Source organism: Euleptes europaea, chromosome 3 (assembly GCF_029931775.1).
Source record: "Euleptes europaea isolate rEulEur1 chromosome 3, rEulEur1.hap1, whole genome shotgun sequence".
Lineage (NCBI taxonomy): Eukaryota > Metazoa > Chordata > Lepidosauria > Squamata > Sphaerodactylidae > Euleptes > Euleptes europaea.
Genome location: NC_079314.1, coordinates 62645066 through 62658982, shown reverse-complemented (window position 1 = coordinate 62658982; position 13917 = coordinate 62645066). Strand labels below are relative to the sequence as shown.

The following is a 13917-nucleotide window of genomic DNA, read 5'->3' as shown; positions in this document are numbered from 1 at the left end:
TAAGAGAGCTGTGACTAGCCCAAAGTCACCCAGCTGGCTTCATGTGGAGGAGTGGGGAATCAAACCCAGTTCTCCAGATTAGAGTCCACCGCTCTAAACCACTGCTCTTAACCACTACACCATGCTGGAGAGGTGGCATGAGAATGGTTTGTATTCCCTAAGACTATTGGGTCATTGGATTGTAATTTAAAATAAAGTTGAAAGAGGAGGGTGTATGCTGCTTTGGGTCCCCACTAGGAAGAAAAGCTGTATATAAATAAATAAATAGAGTTGCCAAATTTGAGGTTTGAGCACAATGTGCCCTTGTATGAATATACTGAGGACCATAGAAACACAAATACATATCTGAAATAAGTCAACAAAATGAATAATAGGATCTTAATTCATATGGTTGTATGACCATCAAATTTATATTAATAGCAATGGCTCTGTGTGTTTACGAGATGGCTGTCTGTATTGGCTGTGACAGCGAGATGTTAAATTCTCTGCAATGCATTGATGCTAACAACTTTTATATTTCATATTTTATTAAGATGATGGATTTATATATTTTTTATGAATGTTATGAAGTATATGGCTCGGTACACAAAATTAAAACAGACACTATCCAACCAAATATTTGAAACTTGACAACTTGGCTGAAATGAATACTAAATATAGATGGAAAGGACACTCTGTTTCACAGCTGAGCTTGTGGCTTCAGCAGAGACACTCCATAGATTTCCAGAGGACAAAGGGACCAGTTGTGTAAACTGTATTCTGCAAGAACCTGATACCGGAATTCTTTTGAACAGGAGGTTAGCGAGACATGGTCCAAGGGGTAAGTAATTTCCAGCTGATTGTAGATTTAATACTATCAAGAATGGATCTGTTCTATGGTTAACGAAAGCTTTCAGTGACCTTTTTCTGCTAAGATCTGTGCCCTGAACAAATGTTTGCTGAAGGTTGTAATAAGACTACTGCACCAGTGACAAACAGCGAATGACCATGACTCATGGGAATGTCAGGAACGTCATATTAGTTCAGTTAAACAGGGAATGAATATTCAGTGTTCTTTCTACTTTCTTTCCAGGCACAAGAATTAAAACTAAATGGGATGCAGCATCTTGTTGTTTGTTTTACAAAGTCTCTTAAGTGTATAATGGGGCAACAGGCTTGAGGTGCATCGTATTAATTACTACTTATACTAGACCTGAATTAAAGAGAAACCTCTTGCTTTGCAACTCTGTAGCAAGAGACACTGTGAAACCACTGCCTTAAAAAAACAAAGGCCTTAAATTATTGGTGTTCAGTCTTTGGAATGCAGCAGAAGCAGACGTTCTGTTAACCCATTGGTCCTGCTGCCCAGTGATAAGCTGTACAGCTGGCCACAGATGGCTTCATAGGAGAAATGCCAAACTAGCAAGAACTCCCTTCCTCATGTGATACTTCCCTAAGGGAGCAATGATCCAGGTGCCCTGAACTCAGTGTTGCACATCTAAAAGTTTTTCTATCAAACAGTACTAGTCTGTTTCTATCAAACTAGTACTAGTCATTAGCACATTATCTTGATACTTACAGGACAATGATTAGCACATTACCTTTGATACTTTTTGCAGGACAATGATTCAGCTCAAACCCAACCCCTTTCTGACTGTATATTACTCTTCCTACACACTTGACACTGAGAGACACTGTCCTTCAGTGTTACTCCTTTGACGATGCCTGCCACAGCTGCTGGCGAAACGTCAGGAAAGAAAATACCAAGACCACGGTCACACAGCCCGGATAACCTACAAGAACCAACGAACTCTGACCGTGAAAGCCTTCGACAGTACTAGTCTGTTAAGACTGTAGGCAATCCACAGCATCCTCAGTAGTTGGCCAGTGAAGAAGTCTTCAAAAGCCAGATTTTTGATGAGTCTATTTTTCCTTTCCGTATGTGTGTATGGAAGACTTACACATGGTGCACACAAAAAAGGACAAGCTCAAATTATGCAAATACTGCAACATATTATGTGTGTACCTGAAATGGCTCCTGTCGTGTGCATGTTGCCTACATTAAACTACCAATTAGCACAACCAAATGCATCATCTTCTGTTCTGAGCCTCTAGCTTTTCCCATTTGGCAAGATGAAACTACAGAATCTGAATGTCATAATCTCTGAAAACTTTGGCCGATAGTCTTCCATTTCATCAAAGTGCATTAAGTTCCCAGTCCACCTGATAAATCCAACATTGCCTTTTCCAGTTTTTGATACAAAACTCTACATTAATACACTTGCAACAATAAAGGAGAGAATTTTTAGATTCAGTATCATTCATGGCTTAGGGTTGTTGCAATTTCTCAAGGTAATGCAGAACATCTTCAGGGTGCTGAACTTCTGCTATTCTGATGTAGGATCTTCCATATTAGGAGAACCTTGAAGCCTGACATCTTCAGCCCCCATGGGAATGTCCCTCGTTGTCCATCTCAATCGACTAGCAGTATCAATTCAACAACTGTGGTACCAAAACCCTTTTAACAATAGTGTCTTTTCGAGTGATTTCCCATTCCACTTTCTGTTCTAGCGTAGTCATCACTGAGGAAATCCATATTTTTATCTGAGTCATTTCCCCAGAGTTCTCAAATAGTAACCATGCTCTTGTCTTTCAGGTATGATGGAGAGATCATCTTTTGAAGCCAACTTACGAAACTCTCATGAAGAAGGAAAGCTTTACATGGTTGATTCCTTAAACAACTTAAATGAACAGCGTCTTTGTGTGGTTCATTCTCAGCATCAAAGTATGTATGCCACAGAACATTTACCAACCACCTCTCAAGATACCAAAATAAGATGACCTATTTTGTAGCATATTTAAATTCTCTGAATGTTTTAAGGAAGAGGTGCCCCATTTGCTGATGCATTTCAACAAGGTATCACCATTGATCTCAAAATAGCTATGCCCATTGCAGTTTCCCCTTCAAGGCCTTGATCCTGATTCCCCTTCCCTAGGCCTTGATCCTGAAAAAATATGGTATGACCCCCTTTTTCCAGAAAAGTAAATGGAACTATGTAGCAGAGAACAGGCACGAGCTTACTTTTGGAATCACATGTATGCAGTTTAGCGTCTGGCAAGGTTAACAGCACAATCCTATGCAGAGTTAGTCTAGTCTGAACCCATTGAGGACTGCACTGTAAATAAACTAGCAACCAAATTAGGGGAATTTCACCAGGTGCAGATTGCCATGGTATAACTGCCAATTTTCTTAGCATCTGCCAAAAGTTCATCTTCCACCAAACTCTTAAAAATACAGCAATTCTGCTTTCTATTTCATCTGGTTACTTTCTTGGGTGACATTCATTTACAAAATATAATTGATTTGTGAGTGATATGGCAAACGGGGGTTCGTGGGGGGAGAGAGAGACCGGAGATCGTTATTTCAAGAAAACAGTTTATTTGCAGCTGCTGACTCAGAGGCCCTAATGGGCAGAAATCTCTGAGCCCCGATCATATTGAGGAAGGGATATTTATCCAAATTCAAGATATGACAACCCATCAACATTCAGGGTAGCGCTGATAACACTCCAGACATCGAGGCGGCAGTAGAGTAACAGTAGAATAACAGTTTCACCCAGTTCTTGTTATGGTTTACTGTAACCCTCCATGACTCTTGCCCCAATTCCTTAGCACACAGGCATACACACAGAGAGATATCCTGCCCAGCAACAAGCTATTCCCTTGCTGTCCTAATACATTTCAATACATTTACAGAAAGGAAAAGAGATTATTACAAATTGCTAAATCAGTGGATCTTCCATAGTCAGGGGAAGTCTACCTTGCTGTCACATGAGCAAGAGCTCACCTGAAATGGTAGCAACCACAAATTTTTGCAAGTACAAAAGAAAATGAAATCTTATTTCTGAATCAATTTTTATTTGATTTTTGCCCATTTATACTTTTGCACAGACTTGCCTCTTTTTTACCCGGTGTAGGCAGCAGAAGGGCATTGTTAACAGATCCTTTAGGCACCATGTCAGAGGATGAGCAAATGACTGAATCCCTGATGCTATGATTAACATTATTAGCGCCTACAATAGTGTGGTCTGAGTAGATAAGGAGATAGAGTTGGCAACTGGGATAGTTGCAGGTGGGCCGGTTTCTGTTTGTGGGTGGCTGTCTGTAAGTAAACATAGGCCTACCATCAAATATAGGCCTACCTATGTGAGAGATTGGTAACAGCGTCCAGGATGGATTGTAGATAATTGATATGAATCTGTGGGAGCCATAGGTATTCTGCTGCCTTCTGAAATGCTATTATGTTATGCCTCTTGACAAATTAGTTCATTGCTTACTTGTTCACTGCTTGTGAATCTATGACCAGGGTGCTTTCCTGTTCAACTTTTAATTAGCTGTTTGAAATGTGAATCTTTGTCCTGCTCTGGAAGTTATTACTGCTATATATTTTCTTATGAATTAATGAAATAGGTTGGAATAATCAGCTTGTAAGTATCTTCATTCCCTTTGATAATTCTCTTAACAACAGGGCAATTGATTTCTTTTTTAAGGAGGAGCAAATGCAATCCATTCCAAGGATCACATTTCTTCAGTGGGGTTTAAATGAACAAGACAAGCCAATTACCTTCTTCCATGTAGCCTCAACAGATAATTCTGTTTAAAATTGCTCCATCCTGATTTTATTTCTCTGGTATATTTGTATCTAATGCACACATGGCAACAAGGTTATTTTTAGCTCCTCAACTCTCCTGCTGTGTTTGGTAAGCCTTTTAGAACATACAGTTTCCTGGCAACATTCCTAAAGTGTGATTCTTGAATAGATGCAGAATCTGTTGGCTTGTCCTTTAGCTTAGAATAAGGGTACATATAAGACAACTGGCTAAAGGCTACCAGTAAAATACAAGTTATTGATTAATGTCTTTCCAATCAACCAGGAGGGTGCACAATCATGCAAAGGTTGTTTATACGTTCTAATACGCCAGAAAAATATAATATGCTAGACAATCAAGAGGTGTCATTGATTACAGCAGGGGTGGGGAACCTCAGGCCCGGGGGCCGTATGCGGCCCCCAAGGACATTTTTGTGGCCCTTGGGAGCTCTGGGAACCCTGCCGCGGGAACCCTGCCACGGAGCTCGGGGGGGGGGAGTGCACGGAGACTGGGGCCCGGTTGCTTGGTGCTCCGTGCGCTGCCGGGTGTGTGTGTGTGGGCGGGGGAGGTGGGGTGGCTGGGGCCTGGTCGCGCAGGCCGGCATGCGCGTGTGTGTGTGTGTGGGGGGGAGGCTTTTCTCTCTTCCTCTTTTTCTGTCACTCTTTCTCCTTTTTATCCCTCTCTTCCTCCCTCTTTTTCTGTCTCTTTCTTTGTCTCCCTCCGTCCTTTTTTTTCTTTCCCTCCGTCCTTTTCTTTCTTTCTCCCCTCTCTCCATTTCTTTCTCCCTTTCTCTCTCTTTCTCCCTCCCTCCCTTTTCCTCTTTCTCTGTTTTCCTTCCTCCCTTTCTCCCTTGCCAATCGACTGTGGGCTGCGCCCCCCTGGCGCCTCGTTTTCTGGGGGCCGCTGGCTTCCCTCCCACCTGGGAGGGGGGAGTGGGGGCGCCCTCCAGTCCTTCTCTGGGTGGCCTCCCCTGGAGTTGCCAACCTCCAGGTGGTGGCTGGAGACCTGGCAACCCTAGCCTCTCCCCCCCCCCACGGGAGATCTACACCTGGTATGGCCCCCGAAAGATGTTATAAATGTGCGAATGGCCCTTGGCAGGAAAAGGGTTCCCCACCCGTGGATTACAGTGAGAATCTACTTTTAGCTAACATCAGATATCTAACACCAATATCAAGTGTTTTCTACATTAACTGCTACTTTGTTCACTCCAGAAACGAAACACCTTTCTATTAATTGACATTCCTGTATTCCATTATGCTAGTGTAAGATAGAAACATGAGAAATTTTGTGTAATAAGGTGGCCATTGATGCCTCAGGGCTGTTGAAAAGGCAGGCAGTATGTTAGGCAAAAGCATGGAAATCCTAGAGAGATGGCAAGTAAATAGTTGGTGAAACCATTTCCAGGGCAACAGGAAATGACTGGGGAATTATGACTCTCAGGATCCAAAGATATGCTTTATGTGGAGCCATATGTAAATACATGCACCCTCTAGTTTGAAGAAGAATAAGGGATCAAATTCACCCCAAAGTGACTGGAGTCATTTCTTATTAGTAGTTTGTTTGTCTTCATGGTATTATTTGGTATCATCCAGTGAAAAGTTCCTATAGGTGTTCAAAATGGGTGAATTCATTTTTGCAGTAGAGTTTGCATACCAGTGAGTGCTTGGGGGAGTTTAAAGACCTGAATTTTAGAGTCTTTTTTTGCAAACCTTTTGACTTCAATGGGCTGCTGTCCAATTTGTGGTTTCAGGAATGAAACCATGGATGTTGATATTGTTTCCCTCCAAACACTCAGGCAGATGCTCTTTATAGCTATCAGCTGCTTTGCACAGATCAGATTTCAAAATAGCAAGCCTGTGTTAGAAAAGATGATTTATAGGGTTTGATGTGTTTGGTTTATATGGCATGCTTTTAACCTGGGGGCCATCACATTTGTTTGCAATAGAAAAATGAGAAATTGTGGCCACAGATATACCCATGGTCATTTTGCGGCTGCAGGGAGGGGTCCAAAATCTGGGGAAAGCCTGCCAAATCTTCTGTTGCAGCAGTTGGGCTGGAGTCCTGCTGCGGCAGTTCGGGGGGCCTTCTGGGCAGGGGCCCAGCAGCCTCCTTGGCAGCCAGCGAATCACTGGCTGCCTGCAACAGTTCCTGGGGGTGGGGTTAGGAGAGGACCTGAGAAGCACAGGCCTCATTTCCTGGGCCTGGCTGCTCAGTTGCCTTCTGACACTCCTCCCTTCCTACCTTGGTTGCATGTTGTTTGACATGGTTATTGACTAGTTGCTCTGTTCCTTATGACAGCTTTATGGTGGTTTCAGATATTGGGCCAGATGATCAGATCCATTTGGGGGGAGGCTGCGCCAGCGTGGTCACCCCCCTTAAGGGGTCTTGTTGGTCGAGCCCTGCAGTGGCATGCCTGGCTTGGGGGCACTCACCCGGTTCTACTGCCATGTGGCAAGGGAACCACACGGAAGCTTGCTCCCACGTGGGACCACTGGCTTGCCACTGCATGTTACCCCCAGCATGTGGGTTGGGGAAGGGTTCCATCGGCCGACAGGCGGGTTGTCCAGTGCCTGGATCTGCTATACCGCACCAATGCTCCATCTGCTGTGATCAATAAAGTTGTGGCCTTTTTCAATCCACTTAGTTCTCGTTGTATTTCTGTGTTACCCCCTTCTCCCCTCTCAGCCACCTCTCCCTGCCCTTAGGACTGCAAATACCAGAACTGACATTTCAACCACACATACAGTTGCAGTTCCATTTAGTGACTCAGCATCAATAATAGATATAAAAACAGCATGCTAGGAATACTTTTAAACCAACTTCTGAAATAAGTGGCTAAGTGAAGGCAAGGATGCATGGGGGGGCAGTTGAGAACATAAAAGGCATGCACTGTTAGCAGCTTGGCAGGGTTCCTTGCTCACTGACTACTTACAATACTTTAACACCCTTAGCCAGTTCACTTGTTAAGAACTGTTCATTAGGCGGAATGGATAAGAGACATCTATTAAGAATTCTACCACTAGCTTGCTGTGTTTGAAAGCCCACGTCAGCAGTGCTCCAAAGTTTATTATTGTATCCAGGAAATAGCATCAGTGGTGGTGGAATTTAATGCATAATGGATTTGTTATGAAGGGGGAGGAAATGTTGGCGAATAGCCCCATGGAGGAAGGCATTCAGTGTTGGAGAAGTGAGAATCGCCTGGAAATCTATCTAGGATAGCCAGCTCATCAAAGCTATGAGGGCTACAGCTGGAGAATGATGTATAATTCCAGTTTCAGAGGGGTAGCCATGTTAATCTGCTGCAGCAATATTAAACTAACATTCTGTAGCACCTTACAGATTATAACATTTGTTCCGGCATGAGTTTTCATGAGCCAGAGCTCATTTTTTCAGATTCAGTATGAGTGATATGTATTATAAACAGAGGGTTGAACCCACACACTAAATTTTCCAGTGACAGAATGGAACTTTTCTTACCTCCCTCCTCCCACTGCAACTCACTGATCTCTACAAAATGCTGCTCCCGGGGGACAGGGGACCCAGAGGAATGGCACAACGGGGGTCTGCAGCAGGTGGAATTTAGTCTGGATCCAACCCAGAATATGGAGCAAATTGTGGCTTCCTGACAGTATCAGCTTCCCTATTTAAGTGTGTGTGTCTCTGGAAGCATGTGGTTTATTTTTCCAGAGTTTCAAAGGCCTGAGAGAGCCAGCCAATGGTAGATTCTTACAGTAGATAGTGAGGTTCAGTTCAGATGTAACATGAAACCATGTAAAAGGATTGTGGTCTTTTTCTCAGGCTCTGAGGCCCAACAGCCACATTTGTCCTCTTGGGCATAACTTTGAGACTAGGCTGCAGTGTGGGGTGTGTGTGTGTTGTGATGCTCTCGCAGCTTTGCCTGATGCAGGACAATATGGCTTTGCTTCTGGCAAGGACTCATGGTCAGAAACATATTCTAACTGTGGTTCAGCGTCTGCTCTGGCCTCCCATTGTCATCTGAGCACAATTCAAAGTATTGAGTCTGACCTGCGGCACTCCAACTAGCAATTTGTTAAATGTCTAGGTCTCCTTTGAACATATATCAGTCTTGCAGGGTTGACTTACCTCTGCCCCCATGTTCCATCACAGCCTTTGAAGACTGGGAATGCTCTCTTAAGTTTGCCATTTACATGCCAAATTGTCATTAAAAGAAACAGCTACATGATGATCTGTTGATTAAAAGTTAAAGGTCCCCTGTGCAAGCACCGGGTCATTCCTGACCCATGGGGTGACATCCCATCCTGACATTTCCTAGGCAGACTTTGTTTACGGGGTGGTTTGCCTTCCACAGTCATCTTCCCTTTACCCTTTAGCTGGGTACTCATTTTACCGGCCTCGGAAGGATGGAAGGCTGAGTCAACCTTGAGCCGGCTACCTGAAACCAACTTCCATTGGGATCAAACTCAGGTCATGAGCAGAGCTTGAACTGCAATACTGAAGCTTACCACTCTACGCCATGGGGCTCTTCTGTTGATTAAGCATGCCATTTTTCTAAAATTTATTTTCTAGTGCAGACTTTCTAATGAAATAGCAGTGTAGCAGTGGGATGCTACAGTTGCTGTGTGTCACTTGTGGGGTGGGAAGGGTGAAATGAGATGGATCTAGTTCAAAACTTATGAATATTTTCTGTATCTTTTCTTCCATAAAACCATAGCCATCTGGCCAAGCAAATTATTAATGGAGACTAAATGCTAGACTCTTCTTTCTGTTTTACAGCAGTCTGGCAAGAGAACACAGATAGTGCTGATTGTTGGATGATGCAAAACAGCATGAGATGCCATAGTTGGTTCTTTGTCACACTGATCATCACTTTAATTGTCAGCTTGGCACTTGTTTCCTTTGTAATAATCTTGATAGGTAAGTAACTTCTCCTTGTTTCTGAGGATTGATTGCAGCACAAAGGAAGCCTATAATTTAATAGCCAACTTTCTAAGGAAAGTTTTCTAACATACTCCTAGTCCTTTTTAAACATTACAACAATGTGTACTGGAGGCCCACCAATCATGCATAATGGGACTACATCAACCTGCAAACCTCACAATATGCATGTCTACCATGTTGTGTAAACAGAGACAAGACGTGTATTTACCATGCATGTACAGCTTAGGTATGCATGAACAGCCCACTGGATTTTTCAGAGTTCCCATTCACACATACCAAGGCTGTATGTGCATGGTAAATACATGTGTGGTATGCATGACAACTATGTAAGTTGGAAGGATCACAGGTAGCATATGCTTCTGTTACATGCAGTTGGTGGGCTCCTGGCATGCATGATTGTGCTTGTAATGTCTGAAAAGGCCTCTGGTAAAGTTACTGTAAAGATAAACAGTACAGGGGAGAATCAAGTACACTATCCTGAGCTTCTTGGAGGAACGGTTGGACAAACACAATGATAAACATGAGGCATTAGGAATTAACAAAATTTATACACCACCTTTCTCTCCTCATCAGGGCCACTGAGGCAGCTAACAGATTAAAAACCATTAAAACAAAAGCTAAAATATGCATACAAAAATATACAAACAACAATTAAAACATAGGGTAGGATCACTAAGGGAATGGCACACGAAACAAAAAACTCTTCACCTGTAGGCAAAAGACAGCAATAAAAGGGGGCAGACAAATCTCCCTGATGAAAGCATTCCAGAGTTTTGGTGCCATGACCCTCTCCTGGGTCGCCATCTTCCTAATCTCAGAAGCAGGTTCACCTATGCGTTCTTGTCCCCTGCTTCTTGGCACAGTTCATTTTGATCTCTTGCTTTGGGACACAGAAATGAATGCAGCTGCTTTGTAGGTTGGAAAACTGAACTTCTGTTCTAAAGTAAATAAAACTAGGTGAGATATATTAAGAACCTGGCTTAACTTTCCAGGCTAGTAACATTATCAGACTGAACAACAGGCTGTACACATAAATGGAACCATAAATCACCCTTATAAAAAATTGAACAGACGAGAAATGTCAAATATGTTTTGCTTGGGTTACTGGAAATATTAATATGCAGCCATCTCACAGAAGTTTTATATTCCTGCTGAGTAGAGACTCCACTTGTCCTCTTTCCAGAAAAAAAAGTGTGTATTGGGATCACTCCCATATAATTCTGAGAGAAACTGGAGCCACATGGGATTGGGTCAAGGTTGTGATCAATGTCAAGAGTGGAATGACTGTTCTACAACAAAAAGGCTGCTCTACAACAGCAACCAAGATGCCTATAGAAAAACTGAGTTCTTTTTTTTATTGAGTTTTATAATATACAAAAAAAATTATAACAACAAAAAAAGGGAAAAAAGGCATAAAATAACAATAAAAAAGAACCAGGAGTATCAATATATATTCTAATACATTTTTTAATATAATTTTTGAATCTTATAAGATACCCCCTTTCCCACCACCCATCCCCTCGTGTGACCCTTCACCTGACTTCCGCAGACGTGTCATATCAGTTTTAAAATTACAGTTATGTATATAATGTATAGATATTAAAAAGAAACCTATTTTCTATAACTCACTAAATAGCTTTATAAAATCCGTTTTTGCCAGTTTATCCCAATATGTGGCGACCTTTTTCCACGTATTTTTAAATTCTTCCATATCCGTTCCATGAAGGAATTCCGTTAATTTGGCGTAATGGTGAAATGGATGAGGGAATTGGGATTTAATGTAGATTTGGATGTTTGGGAAAGATTATGGAAAAGGGAGTTTAAATTTACAATTACGAATGAAATTAAAGAAAATTTATATAAAATGTTTTATAGATGGTATATTACACCTGTGATGATAGCTAAAATGAAAAAAGGGGAGACGGATTTATGTTGGAAATGTGGTAAGGAAAGAGGTACCTTTATGCATGCATGGTGGACATGCAAATTTTTTTAAAAAATTTGGATAAAAGTTGTAAAAGAAACTAATAATTTGATTAATATTCGTGTAAAAAGAAAGCCGGCATTTTGTTTATTAGGAATACCACAAGAAAATTTGAATAAAAATGACAGAATTATTTGTCAATATAGTTTTGCTGCTGCAAGAATTGTAATTGCAAAAATTTGGAAGCAAGCGAATAAACCTTCAATAAATGATTGGAGAGAGAAATTATGGACTTATATGAGGATGGCTAGAAAAACTGAGTTCTAAGCTCTTTACAGTAAGGAGAGATTTCAGCTAAAGGATGATGGTGGTGATGATGATGCACAATATGCTTCATTATGATGGATGAGGCTTCCATAGATTCCAGGTGCATGGTGCAATTCTTCTTTGGAACCACCATGTGTAGAAACACAAAGGCAACATGAACACATACACAAGAAGCTGCCTTATCAGACCCTTAGTCCATAAAAGTCAGTGTTGCCTACTCAGACCGGCAGCGGCTCTCCAGGGTCTCAAGCAGAGGTCTTTCACATCACCTACTTGTCTAGTCCCTTTAAATGGAGATGATGGGGATGAAACCTGGGACCTTCTGCATGCCAAGAAGAGGCTCCACCACTGAGCCACGGCCCCTCCTCAAAGGCCTTCCCAGTGTTAAGTTCTGTATCAGAAAGTAAAGTAGTTTCATGGGTTCACCTTTTCTGGCTGTTATTATTCCTATTTAAGGAAAAGGGAACAAAAAAAATTCTCTGCCTTATCAACTAATGAGGTAGTTCATCTTGATGCAGGTTCCATACAGTGCACACTGTACCCCACTCCTCTGTGATGTGCCAATGTGGTATTTACAATTTACACTGTAGAGTTTTATTTGCTTCAAAGAGAAGAGGTATGATTAAAGGAAAGTCTGGAGTTTGGGCTGTTTGATACCTATTGTGACTGTGAAGCATTACAAGTGTCTACTTTCCAAGATTATGGGGGAGGGGACCACTACTGTCTCCAGAACTACATTCCATTATCAGTATTTGCGTTATCACTAAGAATACTTCCAACCTGCGTTGACATCAAACATCACTAAAACATCACCAAAAAAGAAATGCTTTTGGGTACCTGGGAGGGATTTCCAACGTGCACCAGGGTTTGCAACCTTGTTGAGCCTGTGGACACTTCTAGAATTTTGAAAGCAGGTAGTGGGCTCCATCACAAACTGGCTGCTAGGGAAAGGCATGACCAACAACAAAACATTTGCCATGTGGGCTGAGGCCAGTCACAACATGTTGGTAAGTTCCAAGCCAAGCGTCATCCTATGATAGAGGCAGCTGTTTCCCAATGAGTGCTTCTTGCAGACATAACACTGATGCCTCCTAGGCTTCTCTGAAGCACCTCCTGTTCCACTGAGATGGAGGAAAGCCAGGACTGACTCTTTGCTTTGGAGAAGGAGGATATGGGCACCAAGAAACACATTAGCAGGTGCCACATTGCCCTCAGGTGCCACATTGAGGATTACTGGAATGGACTTTTTCATAGCTATTCAGTATTTGTGCATGCATATGCAAGAGGATCATTGCTCACCAATGACTGCAGTTGACTCCTTTCTCCACGTACGTGGTTCTACCAGGCAGATGGGTTGGCTGGGACATACCCAGGACCTTGGGCACCACCAATTTAAGCAACATTTCCCACCTGGCTGCAAAGCTACTGAAAATGGACACAGTAAGAGTATAATATATGTGGGATGAGTAACAAATTGGCTACACGTTAAAGTAGCTGCTACAGTTTAATGTGTTCAAACAATATAAAATAAACAATAATTATGTAATATACTGCGTTATGAACTGCAGTTCATTTAATAATGAACTGGCTTAAAATTACCTCTTTTCTTTTGCAGTTCACACAGGAGATAAGATGGATGATGTGTCAAGAAAAATCGTGCTAGAAAAGAAGAACATTGAAGACCTTAAGAAACTAAATGACATGATTTTACAATGCCTAAACCAGACAGAATTGCTAGAAAACATAGGAAACCTTAGCAGGATGCAAACAAGACAATCAAGCCCTGATCTTCCAGGTTAAAGAATACTGAGCTGGAAATACCAGGGCAAGGGGCTTACTTGTGCAATGAATTCAATTCTTTTCTAATTTCAGATACAGTCTATACAAGACAGCTTTTTTTTTTTTTAAATATATATATTTTCGGTGTGCTCCATGATGCTTACTGCAAGCCCAGAAAAGCAGCCAGCACAAACATTTGATTTTGAAAAGCTGCTTCTAGACCCCAGACCTATAGTCACAATCTGATATTGCCCGATATGTATTGTGGTTCATATTTATAGCTCACAATAAATTTAGAATAAGAAAATAGCATCTGATTTCTGAAAGGCACATGTTAGC

At 41.9% G+C, this 13917-nt stretch overlaps 1 protein-coding gene across 1 annotated transcript; it reads left to right on the top strand.

Moving 5' to 3' along the window:
* Window positions 1-2637: 2637 nt before the first annotated feature.
* On the top strand, window positions 2638-13681 carry LSMEM1 (leucine rich single-pass membrane protein 1). The gene is made up of 3 exons (XM_056847505.1): window positions 2638-2764; window positions 9384-9524; window positions 13415-13681. The coding sequence occupies exons 1-3, from the start codon at window positions 2638-2640 to the stop codon at window positions 13597-13599; spliced, it is 453 nt and encodes a 150-aa protein (XP_056703483.1). The 3' UTR covers window positions 13600-13681.
* Window positions 13682-13917: the final 236 nt, after the last annotated feature.